The sequence below is a fragment of the Armigeres subalbatus genome, unplaced genomic scaffold (genome assembly GCF_024139115.2).
Source record: "Armigeres subalbatus isolate Guangzhou_Male unplaced genomic scaffold, GZ_Asu_2 Contig1549, whole genome shotgun sequence".
Classification (NCBI taxonomy): Eukaryota; Metazoa; Arthropoda; class Insecta; order Diptera; family Culicidae; genus Armigeres; species Armigeres subalbatus.
Window position 1 is genome coordinate 1 of NW_026942339.1, and position 24992 is coordinate 24992.

Below are 24992 nucleotides of genomic sequence, written 5' to 3' on the forward strand. Positions count from 1 at the left end.
TATGCGAAATTTCATGCGGTGTCTTAAAAAGTGGCGCTATTTGAAATTGGCATCGAAATTAAATTAAGGCGAAATTATACATTAAATCTGGTGGTGATTTTTAAATTCATATTTATATGTTGTATATCATATGCTTTTCTACTCTCATTTCCCAAAGCCCAAATTTAACATAATAATGTTCGTACAGTGCTGAAATGAGGGACAAGCCTCCCGGAATGCAGAAAAATTGCTACTGTTTGCAACGATCATGGTTTATCGTAGATAATTGACGATTATGAATTATGAATGAAAAAATGCAGAAAATAATTTCGCGGAATTTTGTTTATTTAGGGTAAAAATACCAAGAAAATATTATGAAATAAAAGCATCCGCTAAATTATTTTCTGCATTTTGTAGTAAAATTTTTATCAATTGCTATCACTATTTAGCATTAAATGCTTTTATAACATCCGTTAACAATGGTGTAAGGAAACTCAGTACCGTATATTGTATGTCCAGGTTCATCGTACACATCTAGCAACAGCACAAACTCATCTGTGAATCGTTCAAACTACTACCAATCGCCGCCGACATCCGTGTCAACCGCTAATACCGTTATGTCCTCATCGACGGTTCCAACTGATTCATCTAGTTATTACCACCAGCAGCAGCAATCAACAACAGCACAACAACCTCAGCCCAGCCAGGTAAGAAGTCATTCCCGTGGTTCCTCATCCCACGGTTACGCGCCTCCACCGGTTCCTTCGGCACATCAACCGAATCAGCAGCAGCAAAACTATCAGACACCTCCCGTGGCCACAGCCAATCCCGCTGATGCGACTTCGAGCTACCAACATCTACAATCATCTGCCAGCCCCTCCACTTTTACTCCTTATTCTTCGTATAACAGCACTGCTCCGAGCAGTGCACCAGCCACCACACAAGCAGTTAGCTCTAATGGTTCCGCTTTCCATCGTCCGGAGAGTGCTGCTCCTGTAGGCAATGCGGCCGGTTCCGCTGCCGGTAGTTTCGAAAGTCCTCCGACGTACATCCCCGACAACGGCGCCAATCCCTATCAGTATCCCTACCAGGCGCAGGGCTACCAAACCCAAGGCTATTACCCTCCTCCTGCGTATCCTTACTATCCGGCGGCGGGGGCTCCGTACTCTGCCGGAGATCCCCAGTACCATTCATATCCACCGCCGCCACCTCCCTCGAACTACAACTATCCTCCGTATCCTAGTCAACCTGGCGTCGGTCAGTGGCAGTAATTGCGTGCTGGTAAATTAAGACGATGGTTTAAGTAGAATCTACTGTAGAAGTATATTCTTGTAGGTATTAATATCTGTTGATAATGCTCTCTGCAATATCGTCTGGATGCTTCCTGTTCCTTTAAGTTATTATGAATGCCAATATAATATAAAATGTTTACTAAGTAAAACATCAAGAAGTAAAGTATGATAGGTAAAAATTGTAGATATGCAGCTGAATGTGTATGATGCTCTCTATTTTTGTATACAAGTTTTCAAGTGAATTATTTTTTTTATTATTTTTATAGAGACTTATTTTTATGCTTTCTTTATAAATAAACCATACGTTCCTATACTGAAAACAAGCATTGAAAATTGCTATGATAGAGAGAAAAATCAACTATAAAATTATTATCGTCGAAGGCTTAATGATGGCAGTAGCTATAAATTAGCGGTTGATAAAACAATATTTGTCAATGAATACATTTAGACAACTTTCTAAATTGAACCTTATAGTGTAAAAATATTTTACGAACTAGTTTTCCGTATTTCGCAAAACAAAAGAAAATATTTATGATTTTCGGTTCGTTGATATTGGCCTTCTAATTTGCTAACTTGAATTGATGGATTTGAAGAATAAAAATTAGTGGAAGTTGCGTCTTTCGCATGATTTTTATTTATGGTTTTCTATTGTGCTCAATTTTGTCCAGAAAATAGTTTTTATATCAATAATCGAGTTTGAAACATGACAATAATAGGAAAGGCCCTTCTCAAGCCGTATTTTTCCTATCAGAATCATGTACTCAATCTTTTAAATAATGATCGCAAGTCCATTTGCAAAATTTGCTATGTTGGTTATTTTTGTGTTAAATTTAGACAAATATTTCATATTTCGTGTAGATTGCGATCGCAAATGCAACATTGATCAGGTTTGAATTTCTGATCCACCTTTCATTGTGATTCGTTGTTGAGCTACGCTTATATCAGAAAAAATCTTCCACGTGCTTTGAATAAAATGGTCGACATCTTGAAACGAAACTTTTTCTAAAACAATATCTGTGTTGGAAGCATTCAAAAATCTATTTTTTGCTCAATTAGATAGGTGTCGATTAAAGCAACAGCCCGCTCCATATTATAAACAATTTCTTCTATCTCCGCGAGATTGTCTCTGCAACGAAAAATCTATCGTAGTTTGGTTGGAAAATTCGATCAACTAAAATTGGAACATGAATTAATCAGTTTTTGTCTTGCATTATTCGTTATCCTACGATTCTCATATTTCAGTGATATTTTGAAAAATATAAAAAGATAATGCATGGAAATTTTCCTGCATAAAACAGTGCAATCTATTTTTGTTGATTTTCTGTATGTAAATTTTATGTAAAGCTGTTTATTTTTTCGATAGATATTTATATGTAAAGAAGCCAACATAGATGTTGTGCTAGATACTGGCACAATAAATAAACAAATTGATAAAATAATAGATGAAGATGAATACGCTATTTGTCAACCTATAGAAACAAAAAAAAAATCATTCAAGAACAAACAAATCGGTAATGCTTCAAAGTAGTGTTTCAAACAAACGAACTAAAAACTATTCCTAATCGAATTATAATAATACCGATAATAGCCAAACAGCAATGAGTGTTTTATCAAGTAGCATCATTTTATCTACGATCGTAACGTAACATATTGACAAAAAACAGCCGATGTTAAGAAACTTGCAATACATTATTATTTATGATCAATCCTCCAACAAACCCAATTTGCACGCTGCCCTGAAACGGCATTATCAGCAATGCATTTAACAGCTATTCAAGTCGTTTGTAGAATCTAAACCACCTAGTTATAGTAGGAATTGCTGAATGTTCGCGTTACAGATCAAACTTTTGTCATTTTTTATACCAGTCAAAACAGATTTGCAACAAAATTAGTACACGTAAAATCAGGACAGTTCACATTTTCTGCATTATTACTATAAGCTTTCTAAGGAGATTAATGATTTGTAAAACATTTGTTTGCGCTATTGTTAATTCCTTGTAAGCTTATGACTTCTTCTTCATATCGATAACTGTTAATTTGCTTTTATAGAATGATTTGTTTGAATGATAAATAGCTCTTTTGTTCATGAATCATAATCAATTGATCATGCGATCAACGTGCTGGAGAACAGTATTACACTTCCAAATTGTAAAAAAATAGGTTTTTGTACAAAACAGGCGAGGATCTGGAATCTGAGACTACCAGTACAAATCGATTAGATTTAGGTATCAATAACTCGCAACCGCTTCTTCGTTTGAAGGTAATTTGTTCTGGGAACATATTCTGTATAGGTTTTGTTAAAAAATGAGTTGAAATTTTCTTCCACTACTATTGCGTTATCGATCTGGATTCGAGTAATTTTATAATTTTTAGTACAATAGATATGTATTCAATGTTTAGCAAGCGTATAAATCGTGTAATGGATTGTTCTGCGAGAAGAATGAAGCATGTAAGAAGGATAAGTCCCGTCATGCGTATTACGTGGGATTTATGCAGGACTGTGTATGATAATTTTAATCAATGCGGTATAAATTAACTGATATTGACTATGAAAATACTGAAAACAATACTAGCGTAATGTATGAATCATAATACAAAGTATTTGAAAAATTAGGTTGTTTTTTTCATTATACTGAACGTGATGACCATTCCTCATTTGAGTGCGCAGCAAGTATAGATGTGCCACAGGTAAGGTGTACAACACGCGTCACAGCAGCCCGCCGCGGCTAAACATTGGGCGGCTACAGGACGGTAGATGTTCGGAGATATGCGTCAACTTTCCTTCCCCTCGATTAATCAACGCACCCTAATTATTATAGTCGCCTTGGCTGGCGCGAGACCACGCCAGCGCCAGGAGTAGAGATAAAATACCTAACCACACACAAATCATCACTTATATTCGAACAGCGAAGAAATAAACACCTGTGGACATTTTTGTCCGTATTTTTATTTTGCGATCCGGCGGTGAAAAGTTCTCGCTCGTCCGAAACAGGGATGGGAAAAATCAAATTTTCAACAAATCGAGGATGATCAACACTCACCCGCGATCTTACTTTTTAATTATCAAGTGATAAAAACACGCCAGCGATTAAGAATCGTTTGAAAATCGTATCTTGATTTGAGGCATTTACCGTTACATTTTGAACTCTTTTCCTTTGAGTCCGTTTGAGTACAAAATTTGAGAAGTAGCCGTAACTACGGTCGAGAACAATGGCTCGTATGAATAAAAAGTAGTAAAATCTACAATATGTAGTTACTACTTTGTAGTAAGGTCCACATGTAGTAAAGTTGATTTGGTATGAATAATAAACTTTTTCGAACATAATAGTAAATACTAATTTCGAAAACAAAAGAGTAGTAGGGGGAATGACGGCTTTGGCAGGTTTTGTTCTATTATTGGCAGGGGGGTTTTTTTATGACTGACTATGCTCAAATTTGGCCTAAAAATTCATTGCATATCAAAGAATATTGTGGCCAAATTTCATAAAATTCGGTCGACAAAAACCCCCCTGCCAATAATAGAACAAAACCTGCCAAAGCCGTCTTTCCCCCTATTTGCTACAAATTATATCTGTCAAAATTTGCTTTGTTTATGTTTTGTTTTTCATGTTGCAGTTGTTCCCTACCATATATATCTTCTTCTATATAATAAAAATGAGTTGAGATTTCCTTCCTGACGATTTAACTCGCGAACGGGTTGACCGATTTGCAAGATTTTTTCTCTAATCGATTCGTTTTGAGATCCGCAAGGTTTGTATATACAAAAAGTTGGTGAATATGGCCGGAAAATGTAAAAAATCGTCTGAATACAATTTTGAGTCAGCTGTTGAGGAAAACAGAACAAACGCGCGGAAATTGATTGTGCGGCGCTGCAAATAGTTTATTGTGACATTTGCAACACCCGGGCAAAGCTGGGTCTCTTTCGCTAGTATTATAATATATTGAAAATTCAAATAAGTATAAAAACCTAGCGTGAGAGAAATTATGATTCTGGGTCCAAGAATCTTGATATTTTTCATCGCATAGCTTGAGTTCGGGAATTGAATCCAACGTTTTTTTCGGCAATTTTCCGACACGCTGACGCTTGCTCTGGTATATGTATTAAAATCACGCGTTTTTTTTAGCGTAATTCATTTTACGCAACTATTTTAAATTTGGGATCTTTGTGGGTTTTCACGCGGATTTTTTTGAAGTTATTTTACGCGGTTTTTTTTTATTATAGTCAGGGTACGTAAAAATCGCAAATAATCGATTATAGTTGAAGTCATTTTGACCGTGGTTTTTGGAATCTGCTGTTTTGTTACACGGATGTATAGATCGCATTTGCCGTTCGCCGCTTCTCCTCGTGATTCGATTCAGTTAACAAATGTTTCGTCGAACATTTTACGTCCACTTCCAAAAATCGATACACTTATGTCTGTATTTACGTGGGGGACGTACCGTTTCTCCGGTTTCTCCCGATCATTTTAAACAACCGCGTAAAAAAAACTTCAAGAAAATACGTATAAAAACCAGCGTATGTCCCAAAATTTCGAAAATAATTCGTCGCATAAAAACGACCGGCGTAAAAAAAACTAGTAAAAACCGACCATACCGTAGAAACTTTGATAAATAACACTAATCGTATCGTAAATTTAATTTGTGGGGGTTATTTCAATTCGTAAACACCTTTTACCATTTAGGCAAATTTAAATCCTGGCGATGGAATAATTTTGTAGCAAGCTCCTGAGCAGACTACAAACAATTTGTAGTATTTACTGCTTTTATTCATACCAACTGTCAAACAAGTTCCACAAAAGTAGTGTAGTATGTTCGAAAATTGTAGTAAAGTAAACGTGCCTTTATTCAAAAGATATTTTAGTTACTAGATAAAGACTGTCGCTGTCGTCGCTGTCCGGAACATCTTTTGCTGGCGAGGATAGGCTAAATGTCAAAGAAGGAAAATCCATACGATTTGACAGGTATGTACCACACATGTTTCGGACAGCAGAACAAAGGGAACAGTAGCGACAATCTTTATCTAGTAACTAAAATATCTTTTTTTTTATTCATACCGTTTTGCTACAAAAGTAGTAAATACTACATAATTTGTAGTAAAGTGTGGATTACTACTTTTTATTCATACGGGCCAATGGCCCCAAAGTGAGAAGCAAGTGACAGATGATGTCAAGCTCCTCCATATCCGCTCCAGTAGCACAAGAAATCTCGCTTAACTTTTCAAAAGGACCTAAGTAACATTTTTTTCATGAATTAATTTGAACACTGCAATCAATAGATTTCATGTTGTTCTGTTGATTGCGCTATTCAAATTAAATCATGAAAAAAATGTTACTTAGGTCCTTTTGAAAAGTTAAGCGAGAAATGTTCGTGAAGCGATCCGCCCTCGAAACGCAGAATTAGCATCCGACGCTTCAGATGCATTCGACTGGCGATGCTCCGCTGTTCGAACACCCGCTTGAGTGCTTGTCAGATTTCCTTCGGGCTTGAACGTATTCCAGTTGGAAATCGCTTATTCTTGATATAAGTAGCGACCGGCATTCTCGCTCCTGCCTAGCTCGTTTTTCCCGTAGTTTCTTCTTCTCTGCTTTCGTGACGTGCGTGTCGGCTGGTCTTGCCGCTCCGGTATTTCAATGGCCTCAATAACTTGAGGACATGGACTAATAACTTGAGGAAAACTGTTTAATGTTAATAGAAAGAAAAACTGGTTTTATTACTTCAGGTTACAAAGTTTGAATGAGAAAATAGTTGACAGCTTAGGGGCACCAGCTTACTGCGTTTTAGTAAATTGAGCAGTAGGTAGCAGTGTTGCACACTTAACACATTCCCCATTTAAGTGCGCAGCAAGTATAGATGTGCCACAGTTAAGGTGTACAACACGCGTCGGAGTTGCCCGCCGCGGCTAAACATTGGGCGGCTACAGGACGGTAGATATTCGGAGATATGCTTTCCTTCCTTTCTCGATTAATCAACGTACCCTAATTATTATAGTCGCCTTGGCTGGCGCGAAGGAGTAGCGAAAAAATACCTAACCACAAAATCATCACTTGTATTCGAACACCGAAGAAATAAACATTTGCGAACAGTTTTGTCAGCAAGGCTGGAGAGATGTTCGAGCATCGCAACACCGCAACCGTTGCACTAGGCAAGGATCAAAGAAACGAATGGTATGACGGCGAATGTGAGCAGTTAGTAGAAGAGAAGAAAGCAGCATGGGCGAGATTGCTGTAACACCACACGAGAGCGAACGAGGCAGGATATAGACGAAGCAACTGGATCGCGCTAATTACGCACGAAAGTTCTATGAGAAGTTCACGTTCACGTTCACGTAAGGCCCACATGCCACAGCCCGATATGTGTCAGGACATAAACGGGAACCTTCTTACAAACGAGCGTGAGGTGATCCAAAGTATAGATCAGGCATGCCCAACCTTTTCAAGCCACGGGCCGATTTTCAGAATGGTCACTTGCAGGCGGGCCAGGAAATATTCGGTACATATTTTTAATACATTTCCAAAAAAATTAAAGCAAAACACGTTTTTTTTTAATTGCATTTAGTTCTACTAAATGGCTAAAATTGGCTAAAAAAAATACGATTAAACAATCTTTTTTTGTGCCTATTTTCTTTTTTACGTAACAGAACATGGAATTGTTGGCTTCTTTCCAATACTCGACGCATATTGATTTCACAATCGTTGATCGAAATTCACAAGCAAGATAATAAATATCAACTTACCTACTTTTTACTGCTTTCATTCCTGATATATTCTTCTGGAGAGAGAAAATATCTTACAATACATGAGTCTTTCTGAAATTTATATTTGAGCACATTTCAAGTACAAGGAACTGTGTTCTGTTGAAAGGCTTCGACTGTGTTCTACCGGAATTTGAGAAATGCATCGGTTTTCAACAATCAATAGGGCCAAATTGTTTCAATAATTTGCATGTTGGATAATAAAAGTTCGATGTGATGATACCTGATTTGAAATTTCATATCTTCATGTTCGAGTCATTGAGATATTTGGTGACATTTACTATTAAGGTCAAGCCACTCACCCATTCAGGATCATGCGGCTTGGGCATTGGTTTTGCTTTATCTTGTAAAAATAGTATGATTTCCTTTCGAAGAGAATAAAATCTCTCAAACGTGGTGTAGGATTGAGAACTTCGCAGCACAGCAAATCTCCGTATCCAGCATTTCGCGCGCGGTAATGGCTGCCGTTTTTAGACATTTTTCTAGGCAGCCAAGTGTCAAAAAACGGCAGCCCTTACAGTGCGCGAAATGATGGATTCTGATTATATTTCCGCCAACAGAATTTGGAATTAATGATGGTCTGGTCAAGTTTCCACACGTAGTTAAAGTTGATTTTCTTTATAACGTGGGTAACGAATATCAATCGTTTTTGCATACAGATCTTTTTGGTAAAAATACTTGCTTGCTTGCTTTAATTTTCAAGTGTTACAATGCCCGTGTTCTTTTCCTTTATTGGTTGCGAGCTTCATCAGTTCTTAAATTTTCAAAAAAGATTTGAAGCTCCTTCATACAGGTCTTAACAGCTTTCTTCAGGTCTATACCTGAGGTAGTCGTTTCCTTTATTGAGATCAAAGCTGCTATTTCCTCTGTAATTTGAAGATAATCATCAATTCCCCTTACGATAACAGCTATCTGTGCTTGTTTTTTACATTCAGTATTGTTATCTATTGTGAGCAGGTAGATTCAGAAGCAGTTGGATTTTTTACGTAACGTAGTTTCAAATCTTCTGTGCGAACTCTAACTCTTCACCGTGTGACAAACTAATACTACTGAAGGAGGCTTTTTCTTTAGAGCACACAGTATCAACCACAGCCGATATGCATTCCTTAACAAGTACTCCATCCTGGAAATATTTCACCCGCATTGCCAAAATTTCATTAACAGCAAAAGTGGTCCGTGCTGCATTATTCGACTCTGTGCTTGCCCAGATTTAATTATTTTAATTAGTAATAACCCAAGTAATAACCTACAGAATTTATTAATAAATAATAAGAAGGAGCTTCTCGAGCCAGATAGAAAAGCTTTCGGGCCGGTTATGAAGTGATTTTTCTTACACGCCGCGGGCCACAAAAAATGGAGCCGAGGGCCGCATCCGGCCCGCGGGCCGTACGTTGGGCAGCCCTGGTATAGATAGTAGAATCTATAGATGAGCGAAAGCATGGCTAAGTCGATTTTTTTGCCCGTGCACACGCGCATATGACGTCACAGCCCTTAACGTTTCCATTGAAATCGTGACGTCATGCTCGTTTGGAGACACGTTTGACAGTTCGTTTGGAGACAGAGGATTTATCTTCGCTCATCTATATATTCCACTATCTATAATCCAAAGGTGTCGGCAGCACTACGAAGAGCACCTGAATGGCAATATGGCAGCCAAAGGTGGCAGTATGGTAGTGAACCTGGGAGCACGCACGCAAGATATACGTCCTTCGGCCCCGGATTTCAAGAAAAATCCAGGAGAACATCGGCCGGCTGAAAAACATCAAAGCTCTTGGAGTTGACCAATTACCAAGGTTTGGAAGGATGAGGTTCTGCCGCAGGAGTGGATGAAAGTTATCGTGTGTCCGATCTACAAAAGAGCGACAAGCTGGATTATAGCAATAGCAACTACCGCGCAATTCGCCGTACGCCAGGTATTGCAGAAATGCCGCGAATACAACGTGCCCACACGTGATGGCCTTTCTTGTCTGCTTTTCAACATCGCTTTGGAAGGGGTAATGCGAAGGTCAGAGATCGACACGAGTGGTACGATTTTCACGAAGTCCGTCCAGTTATTTGGTTTCGCCGACGACATTGTAATATGGCACATAACTTTGAGAGGATGGAGGAAGCCTACATTAGACTGAAAAGCGAAGCTAAAAAATTAGGGATGAAACGATACCACTGAGGTATCGATACTTTTACTTTAAAGTAGTATCGTATAAAAGTATCGATACCACAAAATATCGAATTAAAAGTATCGATACCTACTCGTATCATATGAGTACTCATATATTTGAAGTAAAATTCAAAAACGATTATGTTGTCACTGTCAAGTAGTTATTCATTATTTATGTTGAATGGAATACTAAAAAATTAAGCACATTTCATTACTATTAGTTTTTCGATACTTTAATTCCTTTATTTTTAGAGTAAAGCTGTTAAACTTTATTCCACGTGAAACATTCAATATGTAAACCAATAATTATTGCATCTTTTCATCATGCATTCTTAACCTAATGATGCGATTCTCTTTGATGCTTCTCCAATGGAATGGGACTTTTGCAACTCACTATGAGCCATTTACTATCGAGTTTAAGGAAAGTTGAAAACCAATATGGGATTGAGTAGAGTGACCGGTTTTTTCTCGGATCAATCCGGGACTTTTTATGCATTATTTATTATGAAAGCTTTATTTATTGAGTTATATGCGGTTTGCGGCGCCGGTCGTCTGAGCGTATGGTACATACACATAAGTATATTATGTATTATGAGCTGAGGGTTCGATTCTCGCTTCAGTCGTAGACATTTTTCGATAAGTAAAACATTTTTCACAGACCTATTAGGTATTGTCCGTTGTCCTTCATCTTTCGTAAGTGTTCAGTCTGGAAAACCATTGAATAAAGCAGGTGAAGCTGTTTTTTTAAAATTCTTAAGCGCTTCAGGCGTTTTTCTGATTGATTTTACGGATCTAAACTTAATATTTTACACATTTTCTGATATAGGGGAAATGACGGCTTTGGCAGGTTTTAGTTTATTATTGCCAGGGGGGTTTTTGTTGACCAAATTTAATGAAATTTGGCCACAATATTCTTTGATATGCAAAGAATGTTTAGGCCAAATTTGAGCATAATTAGTTATACAAAACCCCCTGACAATAATAGAACAAAACCTGCCAAAGCCGTCATTCCCCTTACTAATGTTCAGATCCTGCAATAGTCATGACCTAAGCTCTTCAGAATATTTTGACATATCCTTAATTCCGTATATCAAACTAATTTTCAATTTTCCCACATTTTCCAGACCCTTAAGGTTTTAAATGCTTTTAGGATTTTGGGATTTTCTACGGATTCCATAGTCTCTCGAATTCACTGTCTGGGACTATCCGGCATTATACGAGTCACATTAGGATTAAGGATAGGCCACATTTATGATCCTCAGTTTTAAATTAATCATAAGAAATCTATTAAATAAAGCTTACTTCACTTTTGGGAATTTCACTATTAATATACTGTAATTAGCACAAATAAGTGTTGAGCGGCAGAAAATGGTATTTCTTATTGGTTTAATTTAAAAATTGGTATTTTTATTCGATTTAAATACTTAGAAGATTATTACGAAGAAAATACGAATGTTTCTATTAAGGTTTATTAAATTTAAAAGACTTTAAATCGGGTACTCGATTGATTCAAGTACTTCAATCAAAGTATCGATTCCAAAAGTACTTGGTATCGAATCAAAAGTATCGAGTATTTACTAGTATCGATTCATCCCTAAGCTAAATGGATTGGACTAGTCATCAACATGTCGAAGACGAAGTACATGATAGGAAGAGGCACAAGAGAGGTCTACGTTAGCCACCCACCACGAACCACGCGGCAGCTATCCAGCGTAAGAGGAGGGGAGTTCGCTATTGTGCAGTAGTGACTCTCGACGTGAGGAATGCTTTCAATAGTGCCAGTTGGGTAGCTATTGCAGATGCGCTCCTGCGTCTTGGAATTCCCGAGTACCTGTACAAGATTCTCGGAAGCGACTTCCAGAATCGAGTACTGGTATACGACACGGAGGCGGGTTGGAAGTGCGTTGACATAACCTCAGGGGTTCCGCAAGGTTCCATACTGGGTCCGGTGTTATGGAACGTCATGTACGACGGTATCTTGAGGTTGAAGTTCCTGGTGGGCGAGGTAATCGTCGGCTTCGCTGACGACATTACGCTGGAGGTCTACGGCGAATCGATCGAAGAGGTGGAGTTGACTGCAGCCCACTCAATCGCAATTGTGGAGGAGTGGATGAGTTCCAGAAAGTTAGAACTGGCGCACCACAAGACTGAGGTGGTTGTTGTTAACAACCGAAAGTTGGAGCAACAAGCGGTGATAAGGGCAGGCGTAAGTACGTATAGGCTCATGTGCCTAAGAGTTGCGAGCGCGTACCGTACCGTGTCGCACGATGCATTTTGCGTCATCACCGGTATGATGCCTATTGACATCGTGATCGGTGAAGACATAGAGTGCTTCGAAATGCGCGGCACGAGAGGCATCCGTAGGACTGTCAGGTTGGCCTCAATGGTCAAATGGCAGCTTGCGTGGGACAGTTCCACTAAGGGTAGATGAACACATAGGTTGATACCGGAGATAGGTACGTGGGTCAAGAGGCGCCATGGGGAAATCACTTTCCACCTGACCTAGGTCCTTACAGGCCATGGTTGCTTCAGACAGTACCTACACCGGTTCGGACACTCGGCTTCGCCCGAGTGTCCGGTGTGCGCAGGTTTAGAGGAAACGGCGGAACACGTGTTGTCCGTGTGCTCACGTTTTCGCGCAATGCGTGACCACATGCTTGCCACATGTGGTCTGGACACTACCCCGGACAACCTAGTCCGGAGGATGTGTAAAGATGAAGTTGGCTGGAACGCCGTTTTATCGGCTATCGTCCAAATCGTCTCGGAGTTACACAGAAGGGGGCGCGTGGACTCGAGGAATGGCTAGTTCATGCGCAAATAAGAGGTGGTCCAAGGGTTCGGAGTAGGATCCTTTTATCGAACAAGTGGCCGCGTGAAGAACAACATGGTATCGTCGCTTTCGCGGCGTCGGTCAACCGGGCGGGTTCCGGAAAGGGGGAAAGGGGTCCTCGTCACGGCTGGGGCAGGCGTAGGCACCGCGTCGGCAAGTCCCTCTGTGTGCTGGCGAATAGGCCCTATCGCAGAGAGGTCAATTTGGGGTGCACGCGGCATCATCATTCTTGATACCAGTCGTGCAGAGGGAAGCAGGCGCGAAGTCGACCCTTCTCACCTTCCGAGGACATAGGGCGTGGTAAGGCCACCTGGAAAGCCGGCAATGCGCTGGCACGATACCATGGTGTTCTTCTAAAAAAGCGAGTCACGATGTTCGAAACTGCAAGGACACGCAGCTAACCTCGAGGGTGCGTTATGCACTGGCCCCCCTTTGAAGCATTACTTTCTGGTTGTACCGAAGGGACGATGGGTTTGGCGGCAATGGAAACGGTTTAGCGGGTCGGGGATGCAGTCCTGCCTCCTCGTTTGCTGTTGGAGGTGGTCCCTAACCCCGCACAACCCAGGATGTCTGTTGAGCAGATTCCCCCTCTATTGCTTAGGAAGAAAAAAAAACTAACCACCCGGCAGGAAATCGTACGTACTTTGGACTCCGCAAAACGCTCCAATCGAATAGAGTTCGCCGCCGTACAAAACTGACTATCTACAAAACGCTTATTAGACTGGTAGTACTCTACGGACATGAGACGCGCACTGGTAGTTGTCGAAAGGAAAGTGCTGCGTACCATCTATGGTGGGCGCAGATGGCGGACGGTACGTGCAGGAGGCGAATGAACCACGAGTTGCATCAGCTGTTGGGAGAACCATCCATCGTTCACACCGCGAAAATCGGATGACTGCGATGGGCCGGGCACGTAGCCAGAATGTCGGACAGTAACCCGATGAAAATGCCTGTCATAAGACGAGTTTATACAATCCCATTGAATTCCACCATAATTATATCTTGACAGATACGTATTTCGACCTCAAATAGTAAGGCCGTCTTCGCGTACTTGACTCGAGTCGAGCCAAGTACGAGACACTGAAGACGGCCTTACTTTTGAGGTCGAAATACGTATCTGTCAAGATACAATTAAGTGGTGGAATTCAATGGGATTGTATAAACTCGTCTTATGACAGGTGAAAACATTCCACTAAAAAGCTCAAAATAATTTTCTTACCGATGAAAATGGTTCTCGACAACGATCCGTCGGTAATAAGAAGACGAGGTGCACAGTGAGCAAGGTGGATCGTTTCAGTGGATGACGATTTGCGGACCCTCCGACGACTGCTTGGTAGGCGACGTGTAGCCATGGACCGAGCCATGGCCACTTCGGCCTTAGTCTGAATAAATAAATAATAAAGATCTGGTGCGTTGTCGAGCTCAACGAAGCCGGCTTGATAACTTCCCACGAACTCTTTCACTAATGGACGACGGAACATGATCTGGGATATGACTTTGTAGGCGGCATTAAGGATGGTGATCGCTCGAAAGTTCTCACACTCCAGCTTGTCGCCTTTCTTGTAGATGGGGCAGTAAATGTGGGCTTCATGGCCGTGCGGTTAGCGACGTCAATTGTCTAGACGCATGTGCTATGGAGTGTGGGTTCGATTCCCGCCCCGGTAAGGAGGAAACTTTTCGTTATCGAAAAATTCTCCACTGGTCCACTGGGTGTTATGTGTCCTGTCCGTTGTCTCATGCTAGGTGTTAAATGTTCAGTCTGTACGACCTCTGGTCGAAGACGGTGTTCCTGTCTTTATAACTCCTTCCTTCCACTCCTCCGTTAGCTGTTCAGTTTCCCAGATTCTGACTATCAGCACAGCTGTTCCATTTCCTCGCATTCCGCTTCTTCCAGGCGGCGTTTCTTCTCCTGAAAAAGGCGGGTCTGTTATCTCCGCTTCAGTCTATAACGTTCCACGTTCTGCCGGGTACCTTGCTGCAGCGCGACCGCCCGTGCTGCGTCCTTCTCCAGAATCTGTCTGCAATCTCCGTCGAACTAATCGTTCCGTCGCCTTCGTCCCACATACCCGACGTTGTTCACCGCTGCGTCGTTAATGGCTGCTTTAACTGTATTCCAGCAGTCCTCAAAAGGGGCTCCATCGAGCTCACCCTCTTCCGGCAACGCTGCCTCGAGAATCTGCGCGTATGTAGTGGCGACATCAGGTTGCTCCAGTCGCTCTAGGTCGTACCGCGCCGGTCGTCGGTACCGAACGCCGTTGATGACGAATATTTTTGGGCGCAGTTTAGCCATCATCAGATAGTGGTCAGAGTCGATGTTATCGCCACGATATGTCCTGACGTCGATAATGTCTGCAGTGGTGATCTCCAGGTGTACCAATACGGAAGGCTGTGTTGGAAGTAGGTGCTGCGAATGGCCATATTCTTGGAGGTGGCGAAATCAATTAGTCGTAGGGCGTTTTCGTTCGTCAGCCGGTGAGCGCTGAACATCCCAATAGTCGGTCTAAACTGGGCTAGTGTGGGCTGTGGACGTTGATTATGCTGAAGTTGAAGAACCGGCCTTTGATCCTCAACCTTCACATTCTTTCATTGATCGGCCACCACCCGATCACACGCCTTTGCATATAGCCCATAACTATGAAAGCTGTTCCCAGCTCGTGTGTGTTGCCGCAGTTCTGGTAAATGGTATGATTATCTCTAAACGTTCGCACCATTGATTCCTTCCAACAAACCTCCTACAGCGCTACGATGCCGAACCCACGGTCCTTGAGCACATCGGCGAGTATACGTGTGTTCCCGATGAAGTTGAGAGATTTGCAGTTCCACGAACCGAGTTTACAATCGCTAGTCCCTTTTCGTCGCAGTGGTCTTCGCTGATGGTTCCGGTCCGTACTCTCTTGTTGATTGCTCGTTGCGTATGTTTTTTAAAGGCTGGCTTGCCTGACACCAAACCCCCTAAATTTCCGGAGGACCATTCCTCTTTATTCCCTGTGGACCATGGTGCACAGTTTCACTAAGAGTCCTTCGCTGGCACTCGGACGATGATCAGCCGCCCCCAACATGGAGAACAGACGCTGTTGTGAGCCGATCCTGATATGGAGAACAGACGCTCAGTAAGATTTGCACCTCCGGAGAGGATTCTATTTTTGGTTTTTTAGTCTGTGCCGATAATGCTGATGGCGGTTGTGCAGATGGAAGGGAGCAATTGTACAGTTGTTGGGAGAAGGCGGGTAGGTGATATTTTGAGGCTATCTTTCAAGAAAAAAAATCATCGGATGAGAAAGTTGACATGTATTGTACAATGATTACCAAATTCTGGAATTACAGCTAACGAAACAGATCCCTGTAATAGTTTTGGCTGCTATTGTTGTCAATTTGCGTCACCCATATCAGTCTATCATCCTTGTTTGTTCTAAAAATTCATCGAAGAATATTAATATTCGTTGAGACTTATACCAGAAAACAGATAGGCATCATTGCGGCAAAATGTGATCAATCCTAAATTTTGATACACTAGCGAACCTACTAGTAGAGGGCATGTTTTTATTGAACAACGAACATGAGACAGAACTGCAGGACATGCTTTTCTGTTGTTTTCTCTCGTCTTGGTTCGTCAATTGGTTATACTGTTGATACTTAGTGAGTTGCTTTTGAAATTGCAATTTATTCGGAGATGCCTATCTGTTTGTACATACAATATTCCAATTAATTCCTCTACTTTATTAATACTTCTTATTAATACCTATACACAATAAATAGCAGACGCGCATAATAGAGTTCCGTACTTGACTCAACTTGAAAAATTTAAACGCATTCTATACAGGAAATTTTTGTAGTCTGTTTACATGGGACAAATATGCGATTGTGGACAGTATACTTAGTTTATTTCTTGGAACAGATTGGTGGTATTCTTCATGGTACGAATCTCTCTATTATGTTCCTAGTATAAGTTTAAATACTTAACAGCTGAGACATACGTAATTATAAAGTTGTAGTGGAATTCAATGGAATAGAGCAAATAATTATTAGCATAATATTATCACAGAGAAACAGACGTCTCACTCAACACATTCCATCACCTTTCCAACGATGGATTCAATTTTTAGTAGGTGATGTAGGCCACCGATGGCACTTCAATCGGATTTTCTTGTGTTTGACGTTTGCACTCTCTCTCTGTGGTATTATGATGATATTATTTACCTTTGGGTCACATGGTGAACCTTTTCGGACAAATCTGAACAGCGATTCAACCAGGTTGGCCGGGGTAGATTCTTCACATTGTTCCAGTTCTTGCACCAAGCAGTTTTGAAGCCGGGTGAAATCTCTGAAAATAATATTGCATTATTGGAACTGATGTGGACAAACAAGGGTTCCCGGTTTTGATAATCACTCGCACTGTTTCGGTCCAATGACAAATTTGGGTATGGTGCGGCTGGAAGTATCGACATCCTTCAAATATCCAGAAAACGTATTATTGACGCATCGAATCAAATCGTCCTTCTGTTCCAGGAAGCATTCTGGTCCCTTCTCGGCAATGAATACTGTTAATAAAATGAAGTATCATAACGTCGTTCTCCCGCTGAATACCTGATGATTGATGAATTACTCACATGCAATCTGATCTCCATCCTTGTGGCACACGAAGTTCAACAAATTTTTGAAGACATCCAATCCGTGCCCTTTGTGACGCTTCTCATCATCGTCCAAACAAGCGTCAATGGAGTTCGAGAATGTGTTGATACACTCGAGCAGCGTGTTGCGCTTTCGGCAGTACTTGTTGAACACCGTGTCCAAGTCTCCGGTGGGTTTGGCTTCCTCCACCTCTTTCTTGAACTGGTCGATATCGACCAGCCCTTGAACACAGTTGAACAGATCCTGGGCGCCCTGTTTGGCCTGCTCGTACGATTCCTCCGATCCGCCGGCCTTGATGCATTTGTCCTTGACAGCACTTTCGATTTCATCCAAGGTTGGCACGGTGAGGTTCTGTAGATTGGCGGGCAGATGCTGCCGGAGACTGTCGACATCGATCTTGTTGGTATCGTCGGCTAAGACGATTGCTGATTAGTTGGATCACAAAAATATAAAACATATTATGTTAAAAAATAATATTTTATAAGCGAGATCGTTAATTAGAACTCACTCAAGAAAGCCAGGAACAACATCGATACGCTTTTGATAGCCATGTTTGAATTTGAACTATAAAATAGGAAAAAAATACGTTGATAGAATAACAGAGTCACTATGAAAATTTCTCGAATGAGATTCATGTCGGGTGAGTGGGTAAATAAGGTTAGTGAATAAAATTCAAAAATTTAGAATACAATACAAAATTTATACAATTTCATAGTTCATCATAGAGCGCAGGTTTGATTATTTTGTTTTACAAACGTCTTCTTCTTATTGGCATTACATCCACACTGGGGCATTGCCACCTCGCAGCGGCCGGCATCGTCGAACCCAGCCAACTTCAGCATGGTCTTACTTCGTAGCCGCGCATCTTAAAACACGGCTGAGGAAAGCCCCCATAGGCCTCTTTCCAAACGTAACTACATGGCCGTTTAAATCATTGCGTTAAACGATTAAACAAGTAAACCATTTCAACGTCTTTGGTGTGATCCTTTATCCTTTACGAAAATTAGCATACACTACATATAAAGGCAAAAAGCTTCTAAATTCATAGACCTTATTCGTTTATTCTAATCTCGTGGTTTTCTAGGTTTACGAATATTCGATATAGAAATTTAATAAATTATGCATCTGTAGTCGGGTTTTTAATCGAGCATAACATATTGCATAGAAAATATGTTTTATCACTGCCGAATTTTTGAAATATAATCTGATTGCGTTCAAAAAAAGGGTTTTACACAGTTTTCTTTTCAATACACCATTTGTAACCCAAACCACTACTGTTCTATTTTTTGAGATCGAACACACTTTTTTTATACACACAGTAAAATCTCTATTATTCTCTTTTTAGTATCTAAATAATTTTGGATAGTGATATATATTTTTCTATAGTTTCACAAGTTAATCGAACCACACCACAAATATAATCAACATACATATGTTCCGAAGCATTTAAACAGAGATACAATTATCCAATATGTTAGTAACGTTCCTTAAAACGCACAACATTAAAAAATGGTCCAGTTTTCCAGAAGGTCTTGTGTTTCACGCACTTCCAATTTCTATTCGCATTAAAATGTATTCATGGGGATTCAAATTACATAACTTCATTACGAATGATTATAACTTATTAATTCACGTTTTCTTCTTTATAAGTGAAATTATTCAATAGCTCGATAAACAAATCTCTCACTTCCTACCAAATTCTCGTCAAATCACTTCTAAGCACGTTATAATCCTTCTGGAACTGACCCAGTTCCGTTCCGTTGGGAGTTTCTTTCCACACTGGTAATCGCACTCGTCGTTGTTAGCTCGTAGTCGCGTTGATCGTGCGATGCCTGTGGAGGAGAAATTGCAACGGCTGACGGTCTGTTAATCGGTTTATATAGACAACATCGTTTTCATCTTACAACAGCCGATTGGGTACAGAATTTACTAATTCCTGAACATGTGAGTATAGTTAATTGATAACATTGTTCTTTGTTTGTGTAAATGAACTTTCTTGGCAATTATATTCGTTTCGATTGATAATGAACGTCAACTGTCCCGGCGTAATGATGCATGAAAGCGCATATTCGATCTAACTTGTTGGCCATAAAAAAGGGAAAAATATATAGACGTATCATGAGGAGTAATGTGATCTTGTCAAAAAGAGGTCTTCTTAAAATTGATTTATCGTCTAATATTGATATGATTAATTAAGATTGATTATCATTTCGTGAAAAAATAAGCTACGAGTATTTTAGTTTTTTTAATGCAAAAAGGAACTATGAACTATTGTGTACGGTGAATAATACGGTAAGAATATGCTTCTGTTCTGAAATTTAGGATTTTAAGGCAAGGATGCTAACGATCATTCAGTAATTTGCGTTCGATCATTTAGGCTTTGGTCCGATTCGTGAATTAAAATCGAATTAAACTTAAAAGTGACAGTTCAAAAATTTCCAAATAACCCTGCTCGCAGAGCAAGATTACTTTTGACAGATATTGAATCATTTTTGATAGATGTTTTGTTGGTATTGCTGGGTAGCACCAGCCATTCTTATGAGCGGGGGATTTCATAATTTCCGAACTGTCACTTTTAAGTTTAATTCGATTTTAATTCACGAATCGGACCAAAGCCTTAGTAGTTTGTCAATAACACATTCCAGAAGCGGAATTTCAAAATATGTTGTATGGTGGACTTCTAGTGCGAAGGTTTTTCTACAACTCTGCCTAATGGTTCGTTGTTTGAATTCCATTAGTAACGGAGTTATAGCTATAGTTTCAGTAACTTAGACTAAGTGATAACAAAATTCTAATCATTTAGTTTAAGTTACTGTAACTAGCGCTATAACTCCGTTATTAGTTAAATTCTAATAACGAACCATTAGACAAAGTTGAAGAAAAACCTTCGCACTAGAAGTCCACCATACAACATATTTTGAAATTCAGCTTCTGGAATGTGTTATTGACAAACTGCTAAATGATTGAATGCAAATTACTGAATGATCGTTAACATCCTTGTTTTAAGGTTCGGAAGCCTATATTTTGGAGACATAAAAGTAACGAAAAGCTCAGTAGCTTCGTTGCAAGAGCTTCGAAAGCCTCCTTACAAGAGGCTCGAAAGCCTTCTTTCAATAGGCTCGGGAGCCTCCTTTCAAGAAGTTCGGAAACCTTCTTTCAAGAGACTCGAAACCTCCTTTCAAGAGACTCGTAAGCCGCCATTCGAAAGGCTCGGAAGCCTTCTTTCAAGAGGCTCGGAGGCCTCCTTTCAAGAGGCTCGGAAGCCTCCTTTCAAGAGGCTCGGAAGTCTCCTTTCAAGCGGTTAGGAAGCCTCCTTTCAAGAGGCTCGGAAGCCTCCTTCCAAGAGGCTCGAAAGCCTTCTTCCAAGAGGCTCCGAAGCCTCCTTTCAAGAGGCTCAGAAGCCTCCTTTCTGGTGGCTCAAGCCTCCTTTCAAGAGGCTCAGAAGCCTCCTTTCAAGAGGCCTCAGGCCTCCTTCACCCCCAAGAGGCTCAGCCTCCTTTCAAGAGGCTCCAGCCTCCTTTCAAGAGGCTCAGAAGCCTCCTTTCAAGAGGCTCAAGCCTCCTTCAAGAGGCCCAGAAGCCTCCTTCAAGAGGCTCAGGCCTCCTTCAAGAGGCTCCAAGCCTCCTTTCAAGAGGCCTGAAGCCTCCTTTCAAGAGGCCCAAGCCTCCTTTCAAGAGGCTCAGAAGCCTCCTTCAAGAGGCTCAAGCCTCCTTCAAGAGGCTCAAAGCCTCCTTCAAGAGGCCTCAAAGCCTCCTTTCAAGAGGCTCAAGCCTCCTTTCAAGAGGCTCTGAAGCCTCCTTTCAAGAGGCCTCGGAAGCCTCCTTTCTGGTGGCCTCAGGCCTCCTTTCTGGTGGCTCGGAAGCCTCCTTTCTGGTGGCTCAGAAGCCTCCTTTCTGGTGGCTCTGAAGCCTCCTTCAAGAGGCTCCAGCCTCCTTTCAAGAGGCTCAGCTCCTTTCAAGAGGCCTGGAAGCCTCCTTTCAGAGGCCTCAGCCTCCTTTCAAGAGGCTCAGGCCTCCTTTCAAGAGGCTCAGCCTCCTTCAAGAGGCTCAAGCCTCCTTTCAAGAGGCTCAGAAGCCTCCTTTCAAGAGGCCCAGAAGCCTCCTTCAAGAGGCCTCAGCCTCCTTTCAAGAGGCTCAGGCCTCCTTTCAAGAGGCTCAGAAGCCTCCTTTCAAGAGGCTCAGGCCTCCTTCAAGAGGCCAGGCCTCCTTTCAAGAGGCTCAGGAAGCCTCCTTTCAAGAGGCTCACAGCCTCCTTCAAGAGGCTCAGGAAGCCTCCTTCAAGAGGCTCAGAAGCCTCCTTTCAAGAGGCTCAGAAGCCTCCTTCAAGAGGCTGGAAGCCTCCTTCAAGAGGCTCCAGGCCTCCTTTCAAGAGGCTCAGAGCCTCCTTTCAAGAGGCTCAGAAGCCTCCTTTCAAGAGGCTCAGGCCTCCTTTCAAGAGCTCAGCCCTCCCTTTCAAGAGGCCTCGAAGCCTCCTTTCAAGAGGCTCAGAAGCCTCCTTTCAAGAGGCTCAAGCCTCCTTTCAAGAGGCCCGGAAGCCTCCTTTCAAGAGGCTCAGGCCTCCTTCAAGAGGCTCAGAAGCCTCCTTTCAAGAGGCCTCGAAGCCTCCTTTCAAGAGGCTCCAGCCTCCTTTCAAGAGGCTCAGGCCTCCTTTCAAGAGGCTCAGAAGCCTCCTTCAAGAGGCTCAGAGCCTCCTTTCAAGAGGCCTCAGCCTCCTTCAAGAGGCCTCAGGCCTCCTTTCAAGAGGCCTGGAAGCCTCCTTTCAAGAGGCTCAGAGCCTCCTTTCAAGAGGCCTGGAAGCCTCCTTTCAAGAGGCCTCAGAGCCTCCTTCAAGAGGCCCGGAAGCCCCTCCTTTCAAGAGGCCTCAGAGCCTCCTTCAAGAGGCCCGGAAGCCTCCTTCAAGAGGCTCAGAGCCTCCTTTCAAGAGGCTCAGAGCCTCCTTCAAGAGGCCTCAAGCCTCCTTTCAAGAGGCCTGGAAGCCCTTCAAGAGGCCCCAGCCCTTTCAAGAGGCTCAGAAGCCTCCCCTTTCAAGAGGCCCAGCCTCCTTTCAAGAGGCCTGGAAGCCTCTTCAAGAGGCCTGGAAGCCTCCTTTCAAGAGGCCTGGAAGCCTCCTTTCAAGAGGCTCAGCCTCCTTTCAAGAGGCTCAGAAGCCTCCTTTCAAACCCAGCTCAAGAGGCCTCGGAAGCCTCCTTCAAGAGGCTCAGCCTCCTTTCAAGAGGGCTCAAAGCCTCCTTTCAAGAGGCCTCAGCCTCCTTCAAGAGGCTCAGGCCTCCTTCAAGAGGCTCAGGCCTCCTTCAAGAGGCTCTGGAAGCCTCCCTTTCAAGAGGCTCGGAAGCCTCCTTTCAAGAGGCTCGGAAGCCTCCCTTCAAGAGGCTCCGGAAGCCTCCTTCAAGAGGCTCCGGAAGCCTCCTTTCAAGAGGCCTCAGCCTCCTTCAAGAGGCCCAGAAGCCTCCTTTCAAGAGGCTCAGAAGCCTCCTTTCAAGAGGCTCAGGCCTCCTTTCAAGAGGCCTCAAAGCCTCCTTTCAAGAGGCTCCGGAAGCCTCCTTCAAGAGGCCCGGCCTCCCTTTCAAGAGGCCTGGAAGCCTCCTTCAAGAGGCCTGGAAGCCTCCCTTCAAGAGGGCCCAGCCTCCTTCAAGAGGCCCAAGCCTCCTTTCAAGAGGCTCAGCCCTCCTTCAAGAGGCCTCAGAAGCCTCCTTTCAAGAGGCCTCAGGAAGCCTCCTTTCAAGAGGCTCTCAGGCCTCCCTTCATGAGGCCCAGAAGCCTCCCTTCAAGAGGCTCAGAGCCTCCTTCAAGAGGCTCAAGCCTCCTTCCAAGAGGCTCCAGCCTCCCTTCAAGAGGCTCAGAAGCCTCCTTTCAAGAGGCTCAAGCCTCCCTTTCAAGAGGCTCGGAAGCCTCCTCTCAAGAGGCTCAAGCCCTTCAAGAGGCTCAGAGTCAGCCTCCTTCAAGAGGCTCCCAAGTCTCTCCTTTCAAGAGGCTCGAAGTCTCCTTCAAGAGGCCTCAGTCTCCTTCAAGAGGCCTCGGAAGTCCTCCCTTCAAGAGGCTCAAAGTCTCCCTTTCAAGAGGCTCCAGTCTCCTTTCAAGAGGCTCAAAGTCTCCTTCAAGAGGCCTGGAAGTCTCCTTCAAGAGGCTCAGAAGTCTCCTTTCAAGAGGCTCAGGAAGCCTCCTTTCAAGAGGCCTCAGGAAGCCTCCTTTCAAGAGCTCAGGCCTGGAAGCCTCCTTCAAGAGGCTCAGAGCCTCCTTTCAAGAGGCTCAGGCCTCCTTTCAAGAGGCCTCAGGAAGCTCCTTCAAGAGGCTCTGGAAGCCTCCTTTCAAGAGGCTCAGAAGCCTCCTTCAAGAGGCTCAGAGCCTCCTTCAAGAGGCCTCAGGCCTCCTTTCAAGAGGCTCAGAAGCCTCCTTCAAGAGGCCTCAGGCCTCCTTCAAGAGGCCTCAGGAAGCCTCCTTTCAAGAGGCCCGGAAGCCTCCTTCAAGAGGCCTCGAAGCCTCCTTTCAAGAGGCTCAAGCCTCCTTTCAAGAGGCCCAAGCCTCCTTTCAAGAGGCCTGGAAGTCTCCTTTCAAGAGGCTCAGAAGTCTCCTTTCAAGAGGCCTCGGAAGTCTCCTTTCAAGAGGCCTCAGAAGCCTCCTTCAAGAGGCTCAAGCCTCCTTCAAGAGGGCTCAAGCCTCCTTTCAAGAGGCCTGGAAGCCTCCCTTTCAAGAGGCCTCAAGCCTCCTTCAAGAGGCTCCAGCCTCCTTTCAAGAGGCTCAGAAGCCTCCTTTCAAGAGGCTCGGAAGCCTCCTTTCAAGAGGCCTCGGAAGCCTCCTTTCAAGAGGCCTGGAAGCCTCCTTTCAAGAGGCTCGGAAGCCTCCTTTCAAGAGGCTCAGAAGCCTCCTTTCAAGAGGCTCAGAAGCCTCCTTTCAAGAGGCTCAGAAGCGTCCTTTCAAGAGGCTTATCATAACAATTTTTTTTATGTTCAATCCAAGTCGAGCTTATGAGTGTAGCAAATTTATGATTTATCCAATACATTCAAAACTATTCTAGGCACTGATCCTAGGTATTTTTGAACAATTTTCTACTCTATAGATATAGATATATAAAGTTTGAGAATGACTTTTTAGCTTTATTTCAATTCTGTAATCTAAAAACCCAGAATGTTGGAGTCAAGAGACCAAAATAGATGTTGGGTGGTAAAAACAACTATGGTGAAATTTTTCTGTAATATGAATATGAATGTATGTAGTATGCAGCTACATAGATCATAGCGTTATGGTAAAGTTCTGAATAATAATATACGTTTAATTCAACCATACATGTAGTTTTGCAAATCGTTCACCAGGACGTTCCCTACACAATTCTGCCTTAATTCAAACTCCCAATAAATAC

At 42.5% G+C, this 24992-nt stretch overlaps 2 protein-coding genes across 4 annotated transcripts; one reads left to right on the top strand and one right to left on the bottom strand.

Annotated features, from left to right (window-relative positions):
* Nucleotides 1-498: 498 nt before the first annotated feature.
* LOC134202991 (uncharacterized) lies at nt 499-1250 on the top strand (the record flags this gene model as incomplete). Its single annotated transcript, XM_062677990.1, has 1 exon — nt 499-1250. A coding segment is annotated over one exon (752 nt), but the record flags the coding sequence as incomplete, so codon positions are not given.
* Nucleotides 1251-16283: 15033 nt separating this feature from the next.
* LOC134202993 (27 kDa hemolymph protein-like) lies at nt 16284-19497 on the bottom strand. Of its 3 annotated transcripts, none has more exons than XM_062677993.1 (6): nt 19327-19497; nt 18148-18203; nt 17618-18064; nt 17398-17548; nt 17208-17331; nt 16284-16419 (listed from the first exon to the last, which is right to left on the bottom strand). In XM_062677993.1, exons 2-6 carry the CDS (start codon nt 18188-18190, stop codon nt 16405-16407), a joined length of 780 nt encoding a protein of 259 aa, XP_062533977.1. In that variant the 5' UTR covers nt 18191-18203; nt 19327-19497; the 3' UTR covers nt 16284-16404. The 3 variants fall into 3 exon arrangements, with proteins under 3 accessions (XP_062533977.1, XP_062533976.1, XP_062533978.1); XM_062677992.1 differs by having other exon boundaries at nt 19334-19496; XM_062677994.1 differs by having other exon boundaries at nt 19386-19473.
* Nucleotides 19498-24992: the final 5495 nt, after the last annotated feature.

Coding starts and splice junctions, on each gene's coding strand:
- LOC134202993 (XM_062677993.1), bottom strand. CDS start 18,190: ATGGCTATCAAAAGCGTATCGATGTTGTTCCTGGCTTTCTTGA. Junction 18,065..18,147: donor GTTGTTCCTGGCTTTCTTGA/GTGAGTTCTAAT, acceptor CCAACTAATCAG/CAATCGTCTTAGCCGACGAT. Junction 17,332..17,397: donor ATTGGACCGAAACAGTGCGA/GTGATTATCAAA, acceptor TATTATTTTCAG/AGATTTCACCCGGCTTCAAA.